Source organism: Natrix helvetica, assembly GCF_964273705.1.
Source record: "Natrix helvetica genome assembly, chromosome: 12".
In the NCBI taxonomy this organism is placed as follows: domain Eukaryota; kingdom Metazoa; phylum Chordata; class Lepidosauria; order Squamata; family Natricidae; genus Natrix; species Natrix helvetica.
The window spans coordinates 2,793,268-2,819,052 of NC_138556.1; the positions used below are offsets into that span (position 1 = coordinate 2,793,268).

The window sequence follows — 25,785 nt, forward strand, 5'->3', positions numbered from 1 at the left end:
TCAATCTGAGCTAGCTCCCATCACTCCACCATGAGTGGTGCTTTTTAACCTTGGTCGCTGCTTGGCTAGAAAATTCTGGGGGGGTGAAGTCCACACACTTTCAAGTGGCCAACAAAAGCTTAAAAACGAAGTTTGTGACGATGCAAACCATGCAGTTCCAACATTGCTTGTTTTTTCCCCTCTCATACATGTAGTCCTTGATTTACAAGAGTTCATTTAGTGACCGCTCAAAATTATGACACTGAAAAAAAGGGATTTAGGATCATTTTTTTCACACGCCCATTATAGCAACTCATGGCCACATGATCAAAATTTGAACGCTTGGCAACTGAATCATATTTAGGAGGGTCGTAATGTCCCGGGGTCACGTGATCCCCTTTTGCGGCCTTTCAATAAGCAAAGTTCCATGAAGGAAGCCAGATTCACTTAACAACCGTGTTGCTAACTTACCAACTGCAATGATTCACTTAACGCAGGGGTGTCCAAACTTGGGATCTTTAAGACTTGTGGACTTCAACTCCCAGAATTCCCCAGCCAGCATGGCTGACTGGGGAATTCTGGGAGTTGAAGTCCACAAGTCTTAAAGTTCCCAAGTTTGGACACCCCTGACTTAACGATTGTAGCAAGAAGAAGTTTGTAAAATGGGGCAAAACAAATGTTTCGCTTAGCAACAGAAACGTTGGGCTCAATTATGGTCGTAAGTCAAGGACTGCTTGTATTCTCTTTTTCACTCCAGAGTTGTTAACCAGTGAAACGCTGATTAAGATACCTGGAAATCTCTTAGCCCATCTCACTGGTGACCCTCCAATTCTACAATTTCTGATCTGGGCAAATCTGCTGTAAGATCACACACATGTCCACTCATGCAAACCCAGTCATAACCCAGCGGTCCTTAAGTCTTCTCATCCAAATTGCATTTTATTTGCAAAGGGGGGGGGAGTGTTGCGCCAGGACAACTAATGGAGTCAGATGAATTGCCTACATTTTAATGGCTTTGCTTTGTTAATCACCTGTGGCTTTCAAAGTAATTACAAGGTATGATGTCCTGCAAGTAGTAAGGATCTCCGTGAGCTATTCCATATGATTACAGAGTAGAGTAAGCTAGTCCAGGCAAGTGGATCTCTGCTCTGAAGACAAAATATCCTTCAGCCCACATTTACCTAGGAAAAGATTGTGTGACGCAACCCTCTGCTTGTTATCTGGATGTTTGTTATCTGGAGGGTAACAAGTCTTGCTGTTCTCAATCAGATGTTGCTGCCAACTCTCCCCATCAGAAGGCAATGCAAAAAATGAGACTCATCAGCCCCCAATGCTCTGAACATGAATTGATGGGAAATTAAATACGGGCCCAACAAGAAACCTTCATCCTTTCAAGAGGTGGATTAGTTCTTATTTGCTTGTGTCAGGCCTGTCTAAACTTGAGCATTCAGGAAAGAAAGACTCTCGACTCCATTTATAGTCAAAGGTTTACTTTTGCTAAAGCCAAGTGGTTACGGCATAGCAAAGCCAGATCTGGGGATTTCCCGTGTAAACCTGGTGATCTTCCTTTCTCCTAAGCTCTCCCCCCCTTTAGTCATTCTGGTGGTGTCCAATAAGATTCACACTGGGTGTTTTGGTAACAGATTCATAGTTTGGTGCCTCTTTGGTGTGCATTTGCATTCTGTTCACAGGCTTGTGTCCTTGGATCATTCAACTCTTGTCTCTGGTTTGTATTTCTGGTTCCTGTCATTCCCCCTCCTTATGTCCTCCCATCCACACGCCCCACACTTTATGGCAGGCTGCTATCAAAATGAAGCAGGTGTGGGGGCAGATCTGACTGCTGGCCTGGAATGCCAATTACAAATGGGAGGCAGGGTACCCAAATGCTGTTTGGTTCATTATACGACTCACCACTTGAGTTAATTGTTTAAAGCAAAGTTTTTCAACCTTGGCAACTTTTAAGACGCATGGACTTCAACTCCCAGAATTCCCCAGCCAGCTATAAACTCCATATATCTTAAGGTTGCCAAAGTTGAGAAACATTCTGCTAAAGCAATGAGAGTTTCTTCAACAACAACAACAACAACAACAACAACAACAACAAATTCAGGTCCAAATGCATGATACCCCTTCTTTCCAATATCATGGGGACTGAAGACTAAAATGATGAACGGTTGCAGAAACTGGACATGGCTAGTCTAGTGAAGAGAAGGACAGGGGAGACATGATAGCAATCTTCCAATATTTGAGGGGCTGCCACAGAGAGGAGGGGGTCAAGCTATTTTTCAAGGCACCCAAAGGCCAGAAAAGGAATAATGGGTGGAGACTGAACAAGGAGAGTTTCAAGCTGGAAATAAGGAGGAATTTTCTGACCAGGAGAACAATGAACCCATGGAACAGAAGTTGCCTTTGGAAGTTGTGGGAGCTTCATCCCTGGAGGCTTTCAGGAAGAGACTGCATTGCCATCTGTCAGAAATGGTGTAGGGTCTCCTGCTTGGGTGGGGAGGTGGACTAGATGAACTACAAGGCCCCTTCCAACTATGTTAATCTGTTAATCATTTCATCCAAGACTGGCTGTGAGAAGAACGTGTCCCATGCACAGGTCCAGCAGGATCTGAATCCAGATTGCTTAAAACAAGAGGCCATCATTTGAAGGCAACAGACAAGACCAAGCCGAACCAGAGGTGGGTTGCTCCCCGTTCGGCCCACTTCAGCCGAACCAGTAGTGGTATTTTGGCGTGGGTCGCAGAACCGGCAGCGACCCAGGCTGGCCACGCCCCTGAACCGGTTCCCTGGTCACTGCTGCCTTTGCTGGCATGTTGTTTAATAGTGTACTCGCATGTGCAGTTCAATATAAATTGTTCTGCGCATGCATGAAGAACAGTTTACATCAAATACACATGCACGCGGAGTGCGAAGCGAACTGGTAGTAAAACCTGGAGCAACCCACCTCTGGCCTCAACTAATTTCTTTCTTAAGTTTTACCCTGGCCAGAGAAGTTGCTTTATTCACCTTTCTTCTCCAAATCTTCCCAAGGGGCCAGGAGAGTTTATAACAGCAGGTCAGGAATCCAGAAATAAAATGACAAGAGGCCGACCTCAAGAAATACCACCACACAACCTTTCCATGATAGAATTCCAGGCCAGAGGCCATCGGGGGGGGGGGGGGGACGACAATCGTGCAACAAGCCACGTTCTGCCAACATTGTGCTCATTCCACTGGTGGGGGCTTCTTTCCACCCCCAAGGGTTCAGATCAGGGCTGAGAGGGGGTGACTCAAAACCTCTCCGACTGACTCAGCCGCTATTAAGCGCTTCCCACATTATTGGTGAGAGGTCCTGAGATATTGGAAAGTGATTCACTCCGCAAAAAATCGTTCGAGCTGCAAAAAGGCACGATTCACACCCAAGTACGGGAGTCTTTAAACAATGACAAGCCTTGCAAACCAGAAATTTCTCCCGCCTGGAGCCGCACCTCACTGCCTCGCACTTGCAGCCTAGGGCCTGGGAGTGGGAAGGTGACTCACCAGGTGCTCACGTCTTCTGGCAAACAACCTTGTTGACAACAAGCACGGAAGGGCTACTGGCACGGAGGCTGAGAAGTGGTGCAGGAGCACCGGAGAGGCATGGGGGGAGGGGAGAGAGGGCCCCTCCGTTCTCTGCTCCCTCCAGTCCAAGGACACCCCCCCCCCCAATCTCAGTTTTCCTGCCAAGAGCAACTGCAGGTGGAAGCTAACCACCGAGACTCCTGCAACGCCTTCATCTTTTGCTCCACGATGGGCTGTTAATCACCCTCTTCTCCCCCGTTTTTCAATTAGAGGTTCCTTCAGAAAAAATGGCAAGCGAACTCTGTAAAGTGCTGCCCAGGCCAACACCTCCGCTGTAGCTATAATTATCCTCCCTTGGACCAAAGCTCCCTGGGGAGCAGCAGTTAGGTGTTCTCGGGTTTCAAAGGGCTCTAAGAGCATCCAGAGGAGCTGAAGGAGGTGAGAAAGAGAGCTGCAATTCAATACTTTGGTTCGGATTTTGCTTTCCGTGTTGGCGCTTATGGAAGACGGGGCAGAGCTAAGCAGCAGGGAGGGAGCTCACGGTTCGAAAAACAAAACGCCTCTAACTAGACAGGTAGTCCTCGACTCCCGACCACAACCAAGCCCCAAATTTCTGTTGGCAAGACATTTGTTAAGTGAGTTTTGCCCCATTTTATGACTTCGTTGCATTTGTGAAGTGAATCACTGCAGTTATTCAGTTAGTAACATGGTTGTTAAGTGAAGCTGGCTTCCCCGTTGACTTTGCTTTTCAGAAGGTCGCAAAAGGGGATCGCATGAACCTGGGCACACAACGACCGTCCTAAATGTGAGTCAGTTGCCAAGCTTTCCAATTTTGATCACGTGACCATGGGGAATGCTACAATAGTCGTAAGTGTGAAAACCGGTCACAAGTCCCTTTTTTCAGTGTCGTTGTACCTTTCCATGGTCATTAAATGAACTGTTGTAAGTTGGGTACTACCTGTATATTAAAAATTGCAATTTAAATGCAGGACCCATTCAATTGACTAAATGGATTCAGTTAAAATAAGGTACTCCTTAACTTTTGACCACAATTGTGTTTGGAAAATCCAACACTAAGCAATGGGTTGTCAAGTGAGTCGCATCCCATTTTACGACCCTTTTTGCTGTAGTTGTTAAGTGAATCCAGCTTCCCCTATTGACTTTGTTTCTCAGAAGCCCCCTGGGAAAGTCGCACATGGCAGTCACACAACCCTGGGACGCTGCAATAGGCTGGTTGCCTTGTGCCCAAATTTGTAGAGATACCGGAATGGTCATGTGACAAGACCTTTCTTCAGCACTGTCATAAGTCTGAATGGCCATTAAAAGAAAAGTTGTGAGTCGAGAACTGCCTGTGAGAGACTTAGCCCTTATTGTTTAGCTTATGATGAGAGCAGGCCATAAGAGAAATTATTAGATAGATGGACGGACGGACGGACGGACGGATGGATGGTATAGAGATAGAGATGATAGAGATAGAGAGATAGATAGAGAGATAGAGATAGATATAGAGATATAGATAGATATATAGAGATAGAGATATAGAGATAGATAGAGAGATATAGATATAGATAGATATAGATATAGAGAGATAGAGAGATAGAGAGAGATATATATAGATATAGAGATATAGATATAGAGATAGAGATAGAGAGATATAGATATAGATAGATAGAGAGATATAGAGATAGAGAGATATAGAGATAGAGATAGAGATAGAGATATAGAGATAGAGAGATAGAGATAGGGAGATATAGATATAGATATAGATATAGATATAGAGATATATAGATAGAGATAGAGATAGAGATATAGAGATAGAGATAGAGATAGAGATAGAGATAGAGATGATAGATAGATAGATAGATAGATAGATAGATAGATAGATAGATAGATAGATAGATAGATATAGAGATAGATATAGAGATAGAGATATTTGTTTTCGTAGATTTTCACGGGTGTAGGTACACCATATAGATAGATGCAGTCTACGTAATTATAGGTAAACATTCTATGGGAGTATCGCAGTGTTCTCAAAACTGGATGTGCAGTTCAGCTATCCATATAATCATCTCCGGCTTTGTGTAGATCTTTGAGGGGCAGAGATGTGTGTGTTTCAAACTTAATTTCATTGAGGGCCACATCAGGGTTGTATTTGCTTTTTTGGGGGGGGGCGGAGGGGCATGGCCGCTCGATATCGTTTGTGTCAGGGGCACCTGTGGTGGCCCGGGAGGGGCTCTTTGCTCCCTCCAATCCAAGGGACCCCCCCCAACCTCAGTTTTCCTGTCAAGAGCAACTGCAGATGGAAGCCCACCACCAACACTTCTGCAACCCCTTCATCTTTTGCTCTGTGAGGGCTGTTAATCACCCTCTCCCCATTTTCAGTTAGACCAAGGCTGTCAAATTCAAGGCCTGTAGGACGGATCTGGCCACCCTGGAAACAGCAGTGGACTGGCCTGCGGTGCCTCCGGCAGCGGAAACGGACCTCGGGGACTGGGGGTACACAGCTCTCCTGCGCTCCATTTTTGCTGGCAGAGTGGCATCGCGGGCCAGTCCTTCACTGTTTTCCAGGGCGGTCCCACAGGCCAGATCTAAGCAGCCTGTGGGTCAGATGCGGCCCGTGGGGCCTTGAGTTTGACACCCCTGTTCCAGGGAAGTAGAGAACGCACATTGCACAATGTGTTTAATAGTTTGCACCACCATCTCAGCAAGGGGAGCCTTTCCATCCCCACTGACTCAGGGCAGAGGCAGTTCTTTTAGTGTCGCACCTGATTCTGTTCAATTTTGGCCAGACGGAGCGAGGCAGGTCAAAACCTGGTACTTTGGCAGAGGGACCACTAATGGTCAGGCCACAAGGAGGCACCTGGACCCTTCCTCTCTCCGGGTGTTCTCGGGGTTAAACTGGGATTAAGTGAATCCAGGAAATCCTTGACTTACAACAGTTTGCTTAGTGCATGCATGTATGTCTTTGTATATATGTATGTTTATATATGTCTTAGTGTACGCCGCCCCGAGTCCTGCCTGGAAAGGGAGCGGCTAATAAATCCAAATTTATTATTATTATTATTAGTGACTGTTCAAAGTTACGATGGCAGTGAAAAAACTGACCTATGACCATTTTTCACACTTACAACCATTGCGGTATCTCTATGGCAGGGGTGTCCAAACTTGGCAACTTTAAGACTTGTGGACTTCAACTCCCAGCTCTGCTGGCTGGGGAATTCTGGGAGTTGAAGTCCACAAGTCTTAAAGTTGCCAAGTTTGGACACCCCTGCTCTATGGTCACATGATCAAACTTCAGACGCTTGGCAACTGACTGGTATTTATGAGGGTTGCAGTGTCCTGGGGAGGTCTTTTGATCCCCTTTTGTGACCTCCCCACTAGCAAATTCAATGGGGGAGGCAGATTCACTTTACAACTAGGTTACTAGCTTAACAGCTGCAGTGATTCACTTAACAACCAGGGCAAGAACGATCGTAAAATGGGGCTAAAACTCACCTAACAGCTGCCTCGCTTAGCAACAGAAATGTTGAGGCTCAATGGTGATCGTGGACCACCGGGAGCTGTTTTCCAAGCTGCTCGATGGGGTTTCCGTCTTGTGACGGGCTGGGCATGGCCTGGTGAAGAGGCCGTGACATTCAGCATCCTTGACCACGGCCGAACGAGAGCGTGTCGTCTTCTAATGCAGGACGGTGTGATATTGCCAAGTACCAGTAAACCAGTGCACAGGAGTGGGATGTAATGTGCCAGGCATGATACCTAGCATCAATATGTGGATTGTGAAGGTAGAACTGTGATGGTGAATCTATGTCACCCGTGCCGCAGGTGGCACCAGAGCCCTCTCTCTGGGCATGCGAGCAGTCGCCCAAGCCCAGTTCCACCGCGGGTGCGCAAGCACCTCCTGCCGGCCAGCTGATTTTGGAGTTACCGCCAGGCATGCGCAGGGGGCAGGGCACAAGAGGGGGTGGCATGGGGTGTCGGTGCGTGCCCCCCCCGCACCCCACTTTTGGTCCCAGGAGGCTGCAGGGAGACCTGCTAGGCCCAAATCAGGCCACAGTACGTGGGTCACACGTGCATGCGCGAGGGGGGGGGAGGACGCACACACATTGCATTATGGGTGTGGGCAGTTTCGGCATGCGGTGACAAAAAGGTTATCCATCACTGAGATAGAACAAAACCCCGGGAATCCTATTTTCATAAGTTTTCGGTGTATTTCTCTCACTTAGTTGCTTTCTTGTCCCATAACTCTGGCCCCTTTCAAACAAAAATGAAATTCAATGTAGAGAAAAGCATGGTTTTGCACATAGGCAAGAATAAGAGCAAGCATTCAAGTCCTGATTAAGGTCAATGTCAGTAACTGTGAGAGGGATCTCGGAGTCTTCGTGGACGATCACTTCAATATGAGCCGGATGTTTGCGGCGGCAGCCAAAAAAGCCAGCGCAATACTAAATTTCCTTAACAGAGGGACACGATCAATAGCACATGAAGTATTATTACCACTTTATAAAGCCTTAGTAGGACCTAAGCACTTGGTATACTGTATCCATATTATAAAAAAATGTTGAGATTCTGGAAAGAGTGCAGAAAAGAACAACAAAGATGATATGGGGACTGTAAGCTAAAACATATTGAAAACCTTTGTAGGAATTGGGGATGTCTAGTAGTTAAAATAAGGACTAGAGGAGACACGATAGCAGTCTTCCAATATTTGAGGGGCTGCCACAAAGAGGAGGGGGTCAACCTATTTTCCAAAGCACCTGAAGGCAGGACAAGAAGTAATAGATGAAACCTAATCAAGGAGAGAAGCAACTAGATCTAAGGAGAAACTTCCTAACAGTGAAGACAATTAACCAGTAGAACAGCTTGCCTTCAGAAGTTATAGGTGCTTCATCATTGGAGGTTTTTAAGAAGAGACTGGACAGTCACTTATTTGGAATAGTATAGAGCAGGGGTGTCCAAACTTGGGAACTTTAAGACTTGTGGACTTCAACTCCCAGAATTTCCCAGCCACCAGAGCTGGCTGGGGAATTCTAGGAGTTGAAGTCCACAAGTCTTAAAGTTGCCAAGTTTGGACACCCCTGGTATAGAGTCTCCTGCTTGAGCAGGGGTTTGGACTAGAAGACCCCCAAGGTCCCTTCCAACTCTGTTCTTCTGTTCTCTCTCTGTGTTAATTTCCCCAACCTGGCACCTTCAAGCTGCAACTGGCTGGAATTCTGGGAGCCACAATCTGAATCTGAAAAGACATTTGACAGTGATCAAGGTGGGAAAACTTACAAACCACAACAGCTGAATGGTCATCTCCAGATCAGCCCCAAGGCAGGTTCCAGGCCAGGGGAATGACCCCAAGCAAAAGTTAAAACTGCGCATATGCAGGGTGTTTCTATGATTTAGTGCTCCTCACTTTAGCACACTATTATTGCCTGAAAAGAGATTTTCTTGAATCTATTTTGATTCTGACTTTCCAGCAAACTGTCAAAAGCAGGTCACTTCAAACCCCAGTAGAAGCAGCTGAAAATTACTAATTCAGATTTTCAAAGGCCACCTTCCAAGAATTTGGCTGGACGGGTAAACTGGAAAACGTGCAACTCAGAATAGCAAAGTGTACACAGAAAGCAGAGTAAGAACACATACTTAAAAAAAAAGTTAGGAATTTAAGTGGACCAAAAAAAAAAAAAAACCTTTCTGGATATGGGACATATTTTGTCCAGAAAATACATTGAGAGGGAGGAGGGAAAGGAATTGATTTTCATCTTTCTCAGCTTCACATCATGTTCCAGATGTGGCACAGTTGTATTCCTCTGGAGAGGAACGTGTTGCACAAGCCTCTGCTTATTAATCAAGTGGAACTGTTATTATTATCATGACTGTAAACACCGTTTTCCCCAATGGAGCACACGGCACAAAGAATATCACAACACAACAAACCAATAGTGAAGGCTAAACCTCTGGTCCCATTGACCGGCCAAGATTGGATCCTGTAATAAGGAAGCTTTTAGTTGTAAGTTAGAAATCAGCCATTCTGGTGTCGGGTTGAAGGAGCCTGGCTAAAAACTAGGAGACAGAGAGTTCTAATTCCATCTTAGACATGAAAGCCAGGTGAGTGACTTTGGGCCAATCACCAGGAGACAGAGAGTTCTAGTCCTGCCTTAGACATGAAACTAGGTGAGTGACTTCGGGCCAATCACCAGGAGACAGAGAGTTCTAGTCCTACCTTAGACACGAAAGCCAAGTGAATGATTTCAGGCCAATCATCAGGAGATGAAGAGTTTTAGTCCTGCCTTAGACATGAAAGCTGGCTGGATGATTTTGGTTCAGTCCCCAGCCCACCTCACAGGATTGTTGTTGTGGGGAAAAGAGGAGATGGAAGGAGTATTAGGTATTTTGTCCCTTTGAGTTCCTTAGAAAGTAATAGAGGCGAGATAAATAAATCAGCAGACTGGATGCCTTTCCTTCTCCCCAAAGGGAATTCTTCCCCCTAGAAGGCATCTACCAATGCAGGTCTCCATTAGAGATCATCATGCAAATTAGGTAAAGCAGGACAGCCCAACTCATAGGATGTCATTTAGCTCCCTGAATGCTCTGCGGGGACTTCTGTGCCTGCAATGCAGCCACGTCCTCCTCAGCTCTAGTATCTGCAGCTCAGCCGCCAGGATGGCCATGCTCGCTGGAGAATTCTGGGAGTTTGTCCAGGCAGGCAGGGGAAGGCTACCACTTATGCACGGGAGATGGGAGCGGTGCTACTTTCCCTAGCAAGCCCAACATTGATCTGTGGTTAGTATGACAAGCAGGCAGCTGGCCTCCTCAGACTGCGCCTGCTGATGTGGTAATGCGGCCAGGGCTCCTTGCCACACACGAAGGGCAATCGAAACCCAAGCGGGAGCCAGAGAATGGCCTGGCACAGGGACAATTTCAACACCAGCAGAGCGCCTTGGCTATGCGTAACAAGGTGACCCCACATCCCTGCTGGGGGCCTTGTGTGAATGTCCTGCACATACACACAACTCAGCACACTGGGGTGCCCCGGAGGAAGAGAAGGAAGGCTGTCGTGCACGTCCTCAGGACCATCTCATGCTGGTCAGCTGGTCACGGAAGTAGCCTTAAGCAGGCACAATAAATACATTCTTGGTCTAGTCATTAAGGCACCAAGCTAGAAAGCAGAAGACTGTGAGTTCTTGTCTCACTGCAGTCATGAAAGCCAGCTGGGTGGCTTTGGGCAAATCACCAGGAGATTGGGAGTTCTAGTCCTGCCTTAGCCATGAAAGCTGGCTGGGTCTCTAATGGCCAATCAACCAGGAGATGGGGAGTTCTAGTTAGCCATGAAAGCCAGCTGGGTGACTTGGAGCTACTCACTCTCCCTCAACCCAACTCACCTCACAGGGTTGTCATTGTGGGGGAAATAGGAAGAGGGGTGTGGGCTGGATATGTTGACCACCTTGAGTTATTTAGTAAAATAATAGAGGCATGATACAAATAAATAAATGAATAATAAAAAACTTTATTCAAGATTAAATGGGTCCCACCCTTCTCTAGTTCAACTGTCTTGAAACGCAATCTAAATATAAAGCCATGTGTGTTTCTCAACCTTGGTCGCTTGAAGTTGTGTGGACTTCTAGTCCTAGAATTCCTCAATCAGCATAGCTGGCTGGGGAATTCTGGGAGTTGAAGTTTAGTTTAGTTTACTGTATTGTCATCGTACCTTGTACAATGAAATTAGATGTGATCTTCAGTGTACAATGACAGTTCAGGTTGTGGTTGTTAAGGAATCATGTGTAGCTATTAAGCACAACATCAGATGGTGGCTGGTTTCCTCACTGACTTGACTTATTGGAAGCTGGCAGTAAAGATCCCAAGTGGGGATGATGTGACTGTGGGAAGCTGTGACCACTGTCACTGTGTGCCGATTGCCAAGCGCCCCCATCCTGTTCCCCTGAGGACACTGCGACAGCCACAACTTCAAGGACCGGCCATAAGTCTTCTTGTTGAGCACTGTTGTAACTTCGAATGGTTGCTGAACAAGAAGTCACTAAGTGAGGACTACTTGTATAGTCCAAAGCCCTTCCCTGTCTTTCATGGTTGACAAAGCATAATGATACCCCTGACGACAACAATTGGACCAACCACTTGGTGGGCTCCCTAGTACCTTGGGGTCTCCGGCCCCACACAGGTGAGGGGGGGCATTAAGTTATGTGGGTTGGCACTCGAGTTCATGTGATAGCGCGCACTTATGTGCTTTTGAACCTTGAAAAAGGTTGGCCATCACTGTTGTATGTCATCTAGTCCAACTCCCTATGCAAGCAGGACAATGTCTACCATTTCGGACAAGTGGCTGTCCAGTCTCTTCTTGAACCCCTCCAGTGATGGGGCACCCATAATTTCTGGAGGCAAAGCATTCGACTGGTTGATTGTTCTCACTGTTAGGACATATCTCCTTAGCGCTAGATTGCTTCTTTCAGTGACATGCGGTGAGGTTTATGACTGGTGAGGCTGGTGACGTCATCAAACCACGTGGTTGCTCCAATCGCACGGGCGCAGCCCAAACGGAGAAGTTTATTCAGCTCCAGCCTCAATCAGCGCAGCCGCGGTCCCCTTCATCTTGCCTCAGGAAGGAGGGGAATGGGACCATGTGTGCAGGGGAAGGGGATCGCAGCTCTGCTAATCTGAGGCTGTGCGCTGAGGAGCCGCCTGCACATGGTCCCATTCCCCTTGCAAGGATCCCGGGCTCGCCTGATGCAAAAAATGCCTAGGTACCGTGTTTCCCTGAAAATACAACCTGTCCCGCGCTCACTGACCTAGCGTTATCCCGAAAGCGCCAAGTTACAGGAGCCAGAGGTGGGGGGAGCGCTCACGTTGCTTGCCGCCTTCGGTATACCACTAGGTTGGGGAGTGGCGTTCTGTCCGGCCAGAGAGAGTTGCCGGGCGGCTGCTCTCTTGTGAACTGGCTCCCGAAGAGCCGGGCACAGCCTCAGGGGCGAAGCAGCCATGAGGTAACCATGCTCACGAGCAGCCGCCCGGCAAATCCCCTCTCCAGCCGGGAAAAGCGCCATTCACTGACCTGAACAGCCGCCCGGCAAATCCCCTCTCCAGCCGGGAAAAGCACCATTCACTGACCTAGGGGGTATCCCTAAGGTGCCAAGCCATGTGGTGCTCTGCCCGCCCCGCCAGCTCCCGCGGCTTGTCACGAAGCCCTTGCGCAGCTCTCCCAGGCCACCCCTGCTGGCTGCTGCTGCCCGCCGCCACCCGCTGCCGCCCCGCTCCGCGCATAACTTCCAAACTCCAAAACTTCCAGCATCGGCCGCTCTAGGAGTGCTCTCTATGGTGGGCCGGCTGCCGGACAGAGAGTTTTCCGGACAGAGTCTTCTTTCCTTCATTAGTTTCCATCCCTCAAAATAAACAAAACAAACTGAAATTCTCAAAATAAAGGCAATTCAATCTCTGAGCCAATGAACTCAACATGGGAACCCAGTGCAGAGATGACTGTTGTTTCGGACAATGTCAATCTGCAGTTTCTGATAGTCAACTTCTCCGTTGAGTGGCCTGCTAACCCCTTTAACAGTCCTTGTAGAGCCTTTTCTGCCCATCTTTAGTCCAGGTGGCTTTATATGAAGAAAAACATAAAATGCAAAGCACTGGATTCAGATGTCATCATCTTCAAGAATGAACAGTGAAATCAGCAGAAGTTGCGGTCAACAGAAGTCCTGCTGATTTTAGCAAAGTTGTACCAGATGTTGACTTAACGCCCACATTCTAGAATTTGAACAGAAGATCTAGTCAAATTTTCCCACCGTTGTATAAAAGAAGACACCCATTTTCCCAACTTACACAAACCCAACTTAGCCTCTGGCTTGATGGCTGTTCTATGCATCCTCTGCATAACAAAACTCTTTGTGCTATTTTCTTGTTACCCCCTTTTTAGGGTCATCTTAAACAAAGCCCTTCTTGTAATGGGGATGGGTCTGCACAGAGCCTTTCCTTGGAAAAGAAATGGTTACTATGCCATGATTTCAAGGCTCGTCTCTGCTGTGAATTGACATGATGGAGCGCTGGGAAAGTCCTGCACCCTTCCCTGAATGTGGGGGTGGATGTGGTAAGCCTCAAAGTTGTGTATGCAAAGCACTTCCAAAGCACTTCCGTAGCATTTCAGCACAAGGCGGGGTGGGGGGAGGAGGGGGGAATCCACAAGAAGCTTCTCTACTTGCTTGGAAGCCAAGTAGCAAGTGGATAATAAGAACACTTCGTTCAAGCCTCAGCAAAGGACTGTTCAAGATGTCATCATATAACATTAATTCCAGAGGAACAACAGTTTCTCCTCCAGAATCACCTTCCCAGCTTAATATGTTTTTAAAAAGATCCATAGATCACCCATAAATGCCTGGAAAACCCTCTGCTACTGAGGGACAGAAGAAGAGCATCCACGACCACTGGAACTGCAGAAGGGGAGGCAAATAGGAAGAGAAAATGGGAATAACTCTTGGCAAGAAGGAGATTTTATCCAACCTCAGTGACTGTACAGTTCTCACTGACCTCAGGCGACCTTTGCAAAATCCATGTTCAACATTGCGAACAGCATCAACTGGTGATAAATTATTCTAAAATCAAGATTTAACATGCTTGCCAGAAGGTCTAAATTACTGTCCCTGTAATGAGGTTTGCGTTGTGCAAGTCTCTCTCATCCTTTAAATATGTAGGGGAGGCATTTCATGCCCAAGACAGTTTAGAGGGCACAGCGCTGCCAAGCTGCCTTCAGCGTGCCAAAGAACTCAAGGCCACTTTGTGGGAGAACAGCAACTTGCCTTCCAGCAGTGCTCAAGTTATCTCGAGTAAGTCTCTGGTCCGGCCCACTTACCGAGCAAAGATTACAGACTAACAGAGTTGGAAGGGACCTTGTAGGTCATCTAGTCCAACCCCCCACCCAAGCAGGAGACCCTGCACAATTTCTGACAGATGGCAGTCCAGTCTCTTCTTGAAAGCCTCCAGGGATGAAGCTCCCACAACTTCTGTTCCATTGGCTGACAACTTTCACTGTCAGAAAATTCTTCCTTATTTCCAGGCTGTCTCTCTCTTTGGTCAGTTTCCATCCATGATTCCTCGTCTGGTCTTTGGGTGCCTTGGAAAACAGGTTGACCGCCCTCCTCTGTGTAGCAGCCCCTCAAATATTGGAGGATGCTCTCCTGTCTCCCCTGGTCCTTCTCTTCCCTAGACTAGCCATGCCCAGTTCCTGCAACTGTTCGTTGTATGTTTTAGCCTCCAGTCCCCTCATCATCCTGGTTGCTCTTCTCTGAACTTTTTTCTAGCCTCTCAACTTCTTTTTTATGGCATGGCAACCAAAACTGGCTGCAGAATTCTAGGTGGGGTCTTACTAAGGCTTTATAGAGTGGTATTCATTAGTACCTCACTGGATCTTGATTGTATTCCTCTGTTAATGCAGCTTAGGAGTGCATTTTTGGCTTCATTTTCTGCTTGACTTCCTGGAAGGGGTGTCCATAGGTTCTTTTAAGAATACCCAAGTCGGTGGGCTCCAAAACACCAGAGGCCCAAAATTACCATACAGGTTCCTAGGTAACACCCCCACACACACACACACAAAAGCATTCAAAGACTAATACTCAGTGCTTGCTACTCCATTCTTTTCCACTTCTACTACCACCTCCTCCTACTGCTCCCCCCCCCCCCCCCCGGCAATGATTATTTCCCAAGTTCTACTGCCAGAGAACAATCTCTTTCAATCTGCTTTAGGCTGTATTATGAACAAAAGCCTCCTTCCCTCGCTCACCAACGCCATCGCCATGACCCACGAAAATATCGTTTCAACCAATCCTTGCATTGACGAGCTCTGCAAGACTCTCAAGCAAAGGAAAGCTGAAGGGAGATTAGATAAGCACAGTTGCGGTTTTGCTTAATGACTGCTTTGCTTAATGACCACACTGTTGGTTCCAATTGTGGTTCCTAAATTATGACGGCCCGCACCACTGCAGTTAGCTCTAATAGAACACCCAAAGCATTAGTGCACCTCTCTCCTGCAGTCTGAGAAGAGATCTGGGAATTCTGGGAGTTGAAGTCCACATATCTTGAAGTTACCAAGGTTGAGAAGCACTGCTCTAGTCTCATGACCCTCAACCACCATCTTTTCCATTGCTTTAAAATACCGTATTTTTCGGACTATAAAACGCACTGGAGTATAAGATGCAACAAGATTCTGAAGAGGTAAATTTTTTAAAAAATTGAACTCCCAAGCCCCCAGGAGCACTTTGAAGGCCTCCCAAACCCTCTGCATGTCCTGTTTTTTTGTGAAAAATTGATGTGTGGGGCATGGTTTCGGGAGGCCAAAAAAGCTGTATTCAATGTATAATACGCACCCATATTTTCACCCTCTTTTTTGGGGGGAAAAGGTGCATCTTATACTCTGAAAAAATACGGTAACTGAGATGCAACCTACTTCTAAATTTGAAAGTTCCGTGTTTTAGGATCTGCTGTCCAGTCTGCCATAAACAGAACCCAGAGCAAAGCAAGCCCTTGTTTAAACCTGCAAAGATGAGGTTGGTCCACGGGGAACCTCTGGAGAGCAGCTTCTGTGGTTCCTTGCCGTCTGCTGCTTTTGTTGCCAATACACACAAACTGTGATGGACCCGGAATACTTCCCCTTCCTCTCAATCCAACAATGCTTCAAAGTGGGTGAAGATAAAATGTTTATTTGGACAAATCAAATTTTCTGCAGAAATGCTTAAGAGCCCGTTGCTATTGCAGAACTTGTTAAAGCTGTTGGTGTAAACGGCACACCCTGCACTAGTGTGGAAAGGGCTACACCTGCAGAACTAAGCCTCGTGCGATTGTGATCCAAGGACATCAAGGTTTGCACCTAAAACTTCCCAAACTCTCCAATCGCCCTTGACGCCCATCAGATCTGCGACTTTTAACTCCCAATCAACTTAGCAACAGCTATGTTGAGTGAGGAGGATTCTGGAAATCCACCTGTCCAGAGGGTCCTCAAATGATGGATGGATTCATACAGCCACTGCCCACTCTAGCTTTATAACGTTCACAGCTCAAGACAAGGTTCTTCTCTATCATTGCTAGGAAATTCAAAGGCAAGAAGTAATTTTCATCAATATCTTGTTTGGAGGCATCAAAACTGGTTGCTGTGGAAACAGATGGCTGATCTTCTAAATTGGGGCTTTGGTCTAATCTGCAGAGGTTGTTTAGAACACTGTATAATGGAGTTGGAAGGGTCTTTGGAGATCTTCTAGTCCAACCCCCAGCTCAAGCAGGAGACCCTGAGCTATTTTCAGACAAATGGCTATCCAGGCTCCTTTAGAAAGCCCCCACTGATGGAGCACCCACAATTTCAAGCTGTTCCATAGGCTGATCGCTCTCTCCTTTAGAAATTAGGCAACTGATCAAGGAGAGATTCAACCTAGAAATAAGGAGACATTTTCTGACAGCAAGAACAATCAATCAATGGAACAGAAGTTGCCTTCTGAAATTGTGGGAGCTTCATCACTTGAGACTTTCAAGAAGAGATTGGACTGCCACCTGTCAGAAATGGTGTAGGGTCTCCTGCTTGGGGGGGGGCTGGACTAGATGACCTACAAGGTCCCTCTCAACTCTGTTAATCTGTAATCTGTAATTTTCTCCTTAGTTCTAGGTTGCTTCTTTTCTTAGTTAGTTTCCATCCATTGTTTCTTGTCTTGTCTTTTAGTGCTTTGGAAAATGAATTGACCCTCTCTTGCCTGCAGCAGCCCCTCAAATACTGGGAAACTGCCCTCATGTCACCCCAATCCTTCTTTTCATTAAACTACTAGACAAATCCAATTCCGGCAACCGTTCTTTGTATGTTTTGGCCTCCAACCTCCTTATTATCTGTGTTGCTCTTCTCTGTGTTCTTTCCAGAGTCTCAACATCTTTTTGATGCGGAATGTAATGTGGCGACGCAAAGTAGATGCAGTATTCCAAGTGTGACCTTACTAAGGATTTGTAAAGCCTTTATCTTATTATTTATCTTATTATTTCTGAAATGTACCCTTTTGGCCCTGCCTTTCTTAAGAGCCAACTTTGCTTCTACCTCTAGAAGTGGATATTCTTGAAGGACAAGGCAGCATGAAACCCTTCTGAGACCCAATGCTCTAACATGGGTGATGGTGAACCTATGGCACGCATGCCTGAAGTGGCACGCGGGGCCATGTCGCCTGGCATACGTGGTGTTACCTGTTCCTCTCCAAGGTTTCTGGCATGCATGCCTGTGCGACGATCACCTGGCCTTTGTGCATGCAGCAGTGCCAGAAACTAGGAGAGCTTGTCTTCCATCTTCCAGAATGAGCATGAGCGCTGGCCAGCCAATTGTCATGTGCGCATGAGCACCAGGAACCCAAAAATTAGGTTGCCAGTGTGCATGCATGTACCAGAAACCGTAGTACTCAATAGGCAAATTGTAGTTGTTAGGCAAATCCGTTTTATCCAATGGTCATTTTTGGCCAGAAATTAGAAGCAAAGGCCAGAAATCGAAGTCAAATTTCCAGTCACGTGACTGCTGGACACTGCAAATTGCCCCAAATGCGAGCCAGTTGCCAAGGCCCCAAAATCTGATCACGTGACTGGGTTGAATCCAGCCACTGGAACTTTGAAATCAGGTCACAAATTCCTTTTGGGGTGGCCTTTGTAACTCAGACAGTTGCTCAATGATCGGTCCTAGATTGAACACTAGCGGTACACAGTGATGGAAACGTTTCAGAAATCTAACATTTCAGCAGCAGGAGAGATCATTTTGCTAAGCTGCTCTCTTTACTGTAGAAATTTAGCCATTGTGCTGCAAAACCATTGTTCAGGCAATGCCTTCTTCCTGAGGCCAACTCAAAGTTCAGAAAAGATATTCAAGTTTTTGAAAATCCCCGACTTTCTCATTAGATGAGATGTTAAAAAGCTAAGTTGTGGGGAGGGAAGTGAGAAGATGATTAAAAAAAGGTTTGACTAGATCAGAGGCCCCCAAACTTGGCAACTTTAAGACTTGTGGACCTCAACTCCCAGAATTCCTCAGCCAGCATCTAGTCCAGAGGTCCCCAAACTTGGCAACTTTAAGACTTATGGACCTCAACTCCCAGAACTCCCCAGCCAGCTGGCTGGGGAATTCTGGGAGTTGAAGTCCACAAGTCTTAAAGTTGCCAAGTTTGGGGACCTCTGGACTAGATGCTGAAGACTAAAGTCTGCCGTATAATTCCCACAGCATATCCCCATCTTTTTTTCACTTGCTGTAATTCTTAAAAAGTCATTGCAAGTTCTACTTTTAACACAGACATTTCATCAGAGGCCTGATTATTCCACCGTGATTACCTAACTGCAGAAGTCAACCGAAGGACTCTGCAGAATGAGTTACGCCACTGTAGCGAGAGGGCCCTTGACACCCTTCCAGAATTCATTTTTTTGAAGTGTCTGTATTCATAAAGAACGCCACTCTAATCCATCACTCTTTTATATAAGTACAGAAGTAACACAATTCTGCGGCAGTGCCAACGGCAGAGAGATAAAGCAGCAGGACTTGGAAGATGCCAGGAGTTAAATGCAGGGCAACGCGCAGCTGGTGCCATAACCTGTTGCGAGAAATTCAAGCAGGACCTTAGCTTGTTCTCCGAACCCAGCCATCCCCTTATGCCGTAAAACGGGTTACTGGTCTGGGCACAGTCAAAAAGGCAGCAAAGGCTTGGAACACAAGAAAGGTGGGAACAAAAGCAGAAGGCACACTTCCCATCAAAAGCCTTCAGCACAACCACGTCCTCTGCACGAGGAAAGAGGCTTTGGAAGTCCCCCCCCCCAAAAAAACCCCTGGGTCTGCAAGGTGGAAGGAAAAATGTCCCGTCCTTGGAAAGTCCTTCACACAAACCAGGGTCTCCCCATGTCTATTCACACAGCAGCCCTCGTGGAACAGATGCATTTCGGCACAAGCAAATCCACAGGGACTTGCCACCTGCGGAGGGCATTTACACCACTGAGCAAAAAGAACAGCATCAGTTTCACACAACATTCCAGGAAGGTCTTGAGGCAGTGGTGAAATTCAAATGCTTTTACTGCCGGTTCTGTGGGCGTGGCTTGGTGGGCGTGGTGTGACTTGGTGGGCGTGGCAGGGGAAGGATATTGCGAAATCTCCATTCCCACCCAACTCTGGAGCCAGAGGTGGCATTTGCCAGTTCTCCAGAACCTGTCGGAACCTGCTGGCTTTCACCCCCGTCTTGTGAAAAGTATTAGCCAGGGACCTCTGAGCAGGCAGTTCAAGAGAAGGACCTCGTGAAAAAGAAGAGAGCTTTCTGGAGAAGACTTTGCACAAGACCCAGAGCGCTGCCTGAGGCGAGGGCTGGTTGGGAAGGAGGACCCGGAGGCCACAAGTTCACTTCCTCCTCAACCTTCAAACTCACAGAGGGTGATGTGGGGCCGGCAACTTCCCTGCCTTGCTGAGAGAGAGAGTAAATCAGGAGGAGGCAGAGCTGGGAAAGTTGCCTGGCGCTCCAGAAGGAGAGGAGGAGAGAATTCTAATAGGAATCTGGAGAAATCAGGTTTTCTAACCCAAGCTGTGGCTCAGAGGCATGCCAGCTCTCCCCCGGTTCCTTCTGGAGAATTCAAACCCAGAGGAGCTTCTGCAGAAAAGCAACCCCTCCCCACACCAATAAACTGGCACTACCAGAGAACAATGAGTGGGGTGGGGGTGGGGGTGGGGAATGGATTGCCCCTCAGCCATAAACGCCCCTGATTTTGAGTCCAGCCTCTCTGCAAAAGGCAGTTTCCACCTAGCGAGAATCTCCACCCTGAGAAGCAGGCAACTCTGGGAATCTGTCTTTCAAAAGAGAAACGTTTTCGGCACTGCCCGACCCTCCTTGCCCCCCCCCCCATCTCCCCGGCTGGTCCGAACAACAGATGCCTCTTTGTGTGAACCAGCCGTCCCCTCCTAAATCATTCTGACAGCCAAGATTCACATTTACAGAGCGTTGGGAAAGCAAAAGTCAGGGATGAAAACAAACAAGCCTTCTGGGCCCAACGCTGAGAACTTTCCCCTTGCGCTGAAAGAGAGGCCTCCTCGAAAGGAAGGAAGAAAAAAAGGAAGGAAGGAAGGAAGGAGAAGAGAAGAAGAAGAGAGGAGAAGATGAGAGATGAGAAGAAAAGAAGAAGAGGAGGGGAGATCAGAGAAAAAGAGAAGAAAAGGAGAGAAAAGAAGAAGAGAAGAACCCAGGTTCCCCTCTAGAAGCAAATCTTTACGATGGAACACCAAACTTAAACTCCAGCCTCAAATAGTTGCTGGAAGAACCAATCCATGTTTGTGTTTTTCTACTCACGAACGTGAACTGCAGCAATTCCGCCCAGCTATAAGAACCCAGAATGAAGGGCCAAAATAAATGATGAGGAAACAGCTTGGCCAGCTGAACAATCCCCACCCTGTCCAACTTAGGCCGACTGCCTTCCCCCTCCAAGCTCTAGGAGTTGGAAATGGATCGCCTCCCATGTCATTCCCAAGCGGGTGTTCGGTGAGGCCTTCGCACAGCCCGTGGCAGGAAAGGAAAAGACCTCTGTGAATATTATCTCAGCAAGAAAGGCCGATTTGGGGGAGCTCCCTGTGCAGAGGAGACCTTCAGCAATGGAGGCCGAAGAGACTCCGCCAAGGGCCCTTCCAGAGGCTGCTAGACAGACACCAAGTCCATGGGAACCTCTGCCCCACTTGGGCCTGTCTCCCAGGCAGCTCACCCAGACACCTCGGGGCAGTTTGCAGACAGGGCCGGAAGCCAGCAAAGGCTGCTCATCCCTTCCACTCAGGCAGACCCCCCCCCCAGCTGATCCCCCAGGAACTGAACCCTGGTGGATCTCCTGCCCTCGTTCCCAGCAAGGTATATATGCCCTTCTTCTATCAAATGGTGGTCTTGGCTGCAACAGCCGGGCAGTCGGGGTCACTTGTGAAGCAGCTGCTCCAGCCTCAAATCAGGGTACCTGGGGAGGGGTGGCGTTGGCTCCCAGGAAGGGCCCTGGGGGTGAGTAGGTTTCTAGGTCTTTAGCCAACAAAAGAGCTAGAAGTTTACAGACTCCTTGCCATTCTTGCCCTCTTGCCAGGCGTGACTTTCATTTGCTGGCCTCTTCATTGCAATTACTGGGGTGTTTTGCTTGGGCACAAACACAATCAATGGGAGCCTTTGAATCAATGTAAAGTTAACCAAAACCAAACCAAACCGGGAATCCATGAATTCGATGACGGGGAACATTTTCACAGCTCATTGAATGGGGTTTTGTTTTAACCTTCCCTCTTTGCTTCGCCCCCGTTTTCACTTCCGACTCCCGAGCTCTCGCCTAGCAGGCAAAGAAAGGAAGAGCTGGCCAAGGGCGGCGGGGGCCTCGCCATCCTCCGCGGAACTTTCGCAGCCGCCTCCTCGTCTCCCACTCCCCAATGAGAGCCCTCCCCTTCTTCCCAGCGCCGCCGGCATCCGTGCCTAAAGGATCCCGGGGGCAGCGGAAGGAGACGCTCGCAGGACCCGCAGGCGCTCATCCTCCGGAGCCCCGGCCGGTCCCCGCAGGCGAGAAGCCTCCCCCCACCCGGGGGCCCCGGAGAGGCGGCCCGAGGACAAAGGCTCCCCGTCGGCGGCCCGGGCTCTCCCGCAGGGTCTCCTCCCGGAGGGTCAGCGGCCCTACCTGGGGATGGTGATGCACTTGGTGGCGGCGCTCTGGGTGGTGATGGCCTTCTCCAGCTCGTCCAGCTGCCCGGTCTTCTTCAGCTTTTTGACCAGGCTCTTGACCGCCTTCTCGCACCACTTCTCCTCCTGCCCGTTCTGCTCGCCCTTCTTCCAGCCCAGCAGCCGCTTCACGATGGGCGGCGTGAAGGGCAGGATGGACGACATGGCCGGCGCCGGGAGGAGGAGGCCGGCCGAGGGCAGCCCAGGAGCCCCTCCGCCCGCCCGTCCGCCTGCCTCGCTCTCTCCGGCAGCGCCGGGACCTCCCTCGGCCACCGGGCGCCCGGGCTCTCTCTCTCCCCGGCTCAGGCGGGCGGCGCGGGGGCCAGGAGCGGCGGCGGGCTCGGCCCGGGACAAAGCGGAGGACGCCGCTGCCACTGCCGCCGCCAACTTTCCGCGGACTTCTCCCGACGCGCCTCTAGCGGCGGCTGCGGCCCCGGCTGCGGCTCCTCCTCCGGCTGGGCGCGCTCCTCGCCTCCTGCGCAAAGGCGCGCTCGCTCCGCCGCCCGTCTGAGCCGCATGCAAATCGGGGGGCCGCCCCCTCCGAGGGGGCGGGGGCAGAGGGAGGCCACCTGCCCCCGAGCCCCCCGCCCCGCCCGCGCGCCCCCGCCCCCGCCCGTCTCGGCCGGCGCTGGAACCCGCGGGAGGAAGGCAGGCGTCCGACCCCAACCCGGCTTTGCCTCGCCCGCCCCGCCAGCCGCTGCGAATGTGAAGAGTGGAGGGTCTCGGAGCCCGTACAGGGCGCCCTCGGGGTCCCGCCCTCGCCGCTTTGGGACCAAATGGCTCAAAACCGGCTCCAGAAACAGCCCCTGTGAGCGACACCTTGGAGTCGCTGAAACCTGAGCCAGCCGAGTGGGCAGCAGCCAAAAAAGCCAATGCAATCCTTGGGTGTATGAAGAGAGGCATAGAATCAAAATCACACGAAGTATCTCCAAGGCACCTGAGTGTAGAACAAGAAGCAATGGATGGAAACTAATCAAGGAGAGAAGCAACTTAGAACTGAGGAGAAATTTCCCGACAGTGAGAACAATTAATCAGTGGAACAGAAGTTGCCTCCAGAAGTTGTGAATGCCCCAACACTGGAAGTCTTTAAGAAGATGTTGGATAGCTATTTGTCTGAAACGGAATAGGGTTTCCTGCCTAGGCAGGGGGTTGGACTAGAAGACCTCCAAGGTCCCTTCCAACTCTACTATTGTATTGTATTGTATTGTATTGTATTGTATTGTATTGTATTGTATTAGTACTGCTTTATAAAGCCTTAGTAAGGCCACACCTGGAATACCGCAACTAATCTTGGCCACCACATTACAAAAAAGATGTTGAGACTTTGGAAAAAGTTCAGAGAAGAGCAACTGAGATGATAAAAAGCCTGGAGACTAAAACATGAACAGCTGCAGGATTTGAGTCTGGCTAGTCGAGAGAAAAGAAGGACTGGGGGGAATATTCCAGTATTTGAGGGGTTGCCACAAAGAGGAGGGGGTCAATTCATTTTTCAAAGCCCCAGAAGGCAGGGCAAGAAACAATGGAATGGAAACTAATCAAGGGGAGAACCAGGCTAGAACTAAGAAATTTCCTAACAGGACAATTAATGAACAGCTTGCTTTCAGAAGTTGTGGGTGCTTCATCACTGGAGGCTTTGAAGAAGAGACTGAAATGGTAGGGTCTCCTGCTTGAGCAGGGGGCTGGACTAGAAGACCTCCAAGGTCTCTTCTCCAGCTCTATTCTGATTGAACCAAAAGACACCCCGCCCCCCAAAGGCAGGGGGCAAGAACCAGGTTCTTCTTCTGAAGCAAACAAGAGAAAACCTCCCAGCCCTTCCCTGGCACTAGTGCCCACTGCAGAGGCAAAGCATCTGCCTGCAAGATCTTGCTTGCAAGGTGGGATGGGTCCTTCCTTGCGCTGGAAGATGGTGATCTGATCCCAGAACTTGGATTTGGAGACTTTCAGAAGTGAGGGTTCCCATCTGTATGTCCTGGAGATGTTTATTTAGCCCACTGATCCATTTAATTCAATTTTCTGAGTTTGCACAGGGCATAGGTGATCATGATTGAGGTTAGCAGTCCTGCCCTGCAAAATTCTGGACGGTGGCTAGCTGGCAGCCAAAGGTTAAAAGGCTGTTTCTGCCCTCCTGGAAATCTGGATTTGCTTGTTTGTTTGTCATCACTGCAGCTGAGTTTGCCCACTGCATCTTAACAGCTTGCAATTTACACTATTGTAATATTTCTCCACACTGTGCTGGCTGGGGAATTCTGGGAGTTGAAGTCCACCCATCTTAAAGTTCCCAAGGTTGAGAAACACTGGCCTGTTGGATAAGCTGAGCATTCATTCATTCATTCATTTCCATCTATCCATCCAAATATGAATATGAATAAACCAAAGCACAAATTTCTATTTTCTCTAAAACATTTCTTTGTTGGTTTATGTAGTTTGTGGAAATGGGAGGACAGAGCACCATTCTTAGTGGTTTGCACCTTCACTCAGTTATGCAGTAAATGATACTTAGAGCAGTAAGTGAAGATCATATAAGCTTTCCAGAGAAATATTTCAAAAAGTTGAGAAGAAGGAGCAGGTAAGGTATTCCTTGTGCATATCAGTTAATTAAAGAGGAATTGCAAAGATTTGTAAAAAGAACAAATGTAGACAACTGTCCTTTGAACCATTCACAACCACAATTTATTGCTGGAGTATTAACTCAGAGAAATAATGTTTTAAACTATTAATTCAGGGGTGTCCAAACTTGGCAACTTTAAGACTTGTGGACTTCAACTCCCAGAATTCCCCAGCCAGCTGGGGAATTCTGGGAGTTGAAGTCCACAAGTCTTAAAGTTGCCAAGTTTGGACACCCCTGTATTAATTGTTCCTTTATGAGGCCGAATATCTATGTGCCCATCACTTGAAATGTGCCCTGTTTGCCCATGAGAATGACTGACTGGGGCCAAAGCTAGACTCTTCATGTTACCCAAGATGTAATCTGGTTTCTTTGGATTTTGTTTAATGTGAGAGCTCCGTCACTGTGATTTTAAAGCATGATTTATATCAGGGATTGGAAACATTTTCAGACATTGGAAACTTCTGCACAATTCTGCATAACAATTCAGGGCCAACATTTAAACATAAACAAAGCTGAACTCTTAGGACAGATCTTGCAAGATATTAACATTCTCACCCCAAATCTCAGAAACATGGCAATTTTGCAAAACTTTGGCCACGTTTATGTGGGTTTTTTTAATTAATCTGTTCTGTGAATTGCCAATGAGGGAAATTTGTGCACATGGTTGAGCGATTGTTTGTGCCTACTTGTACTAACCCAGCCATATATCGTTTATTCAGTAAACCATACTTTAAAAATACATGGATCCATTTATATTTAACCCAACTTTTTACTTTGGAAGGCCAGAATAGAAGAAGAGATCTTTGAGCCGTGAGGGTACAGTGGTTAGAGTGCAGTACTGCAGGCTACTTCTGCTGCCTGCCAGCAGTTGGGCAGTTCGAATCTCACCAGGCTTCAGGTTGACTCAGCCTTCCATCCTTCCAAGGTGGGTAAAATGAGGACCCAGGTTGTTAGGGGCAAGACCTTTTT

The 25,785-nt window shown here is 48.1% G+C and overlaps 1 protein-coding gene across 1 annotated transcript in view; it reads right to left on the reverse strand.

The window, feature by feature from the left end:
* Positions 1-22,753, reverse strand: part of SMAD3 (SMAD family member 3) — a 77,188-nt gene extending 54,435 nt beyond the window's left edge. The window contains exon 1 of the mRNA XM_081965226.1: positions 22,168-22,753. Coding sequence (XP_081821352.1) covers positions 22,168-22,373 — 206 coding nt within the window. The 5' untranslated portion in view covers positions 22,374-22,753. The remainder of the gene's footprint in view (positions 1-22,167) is intronic.
* Positions 22,754-25,785: the final 3,032 nt, after the last annotated feature.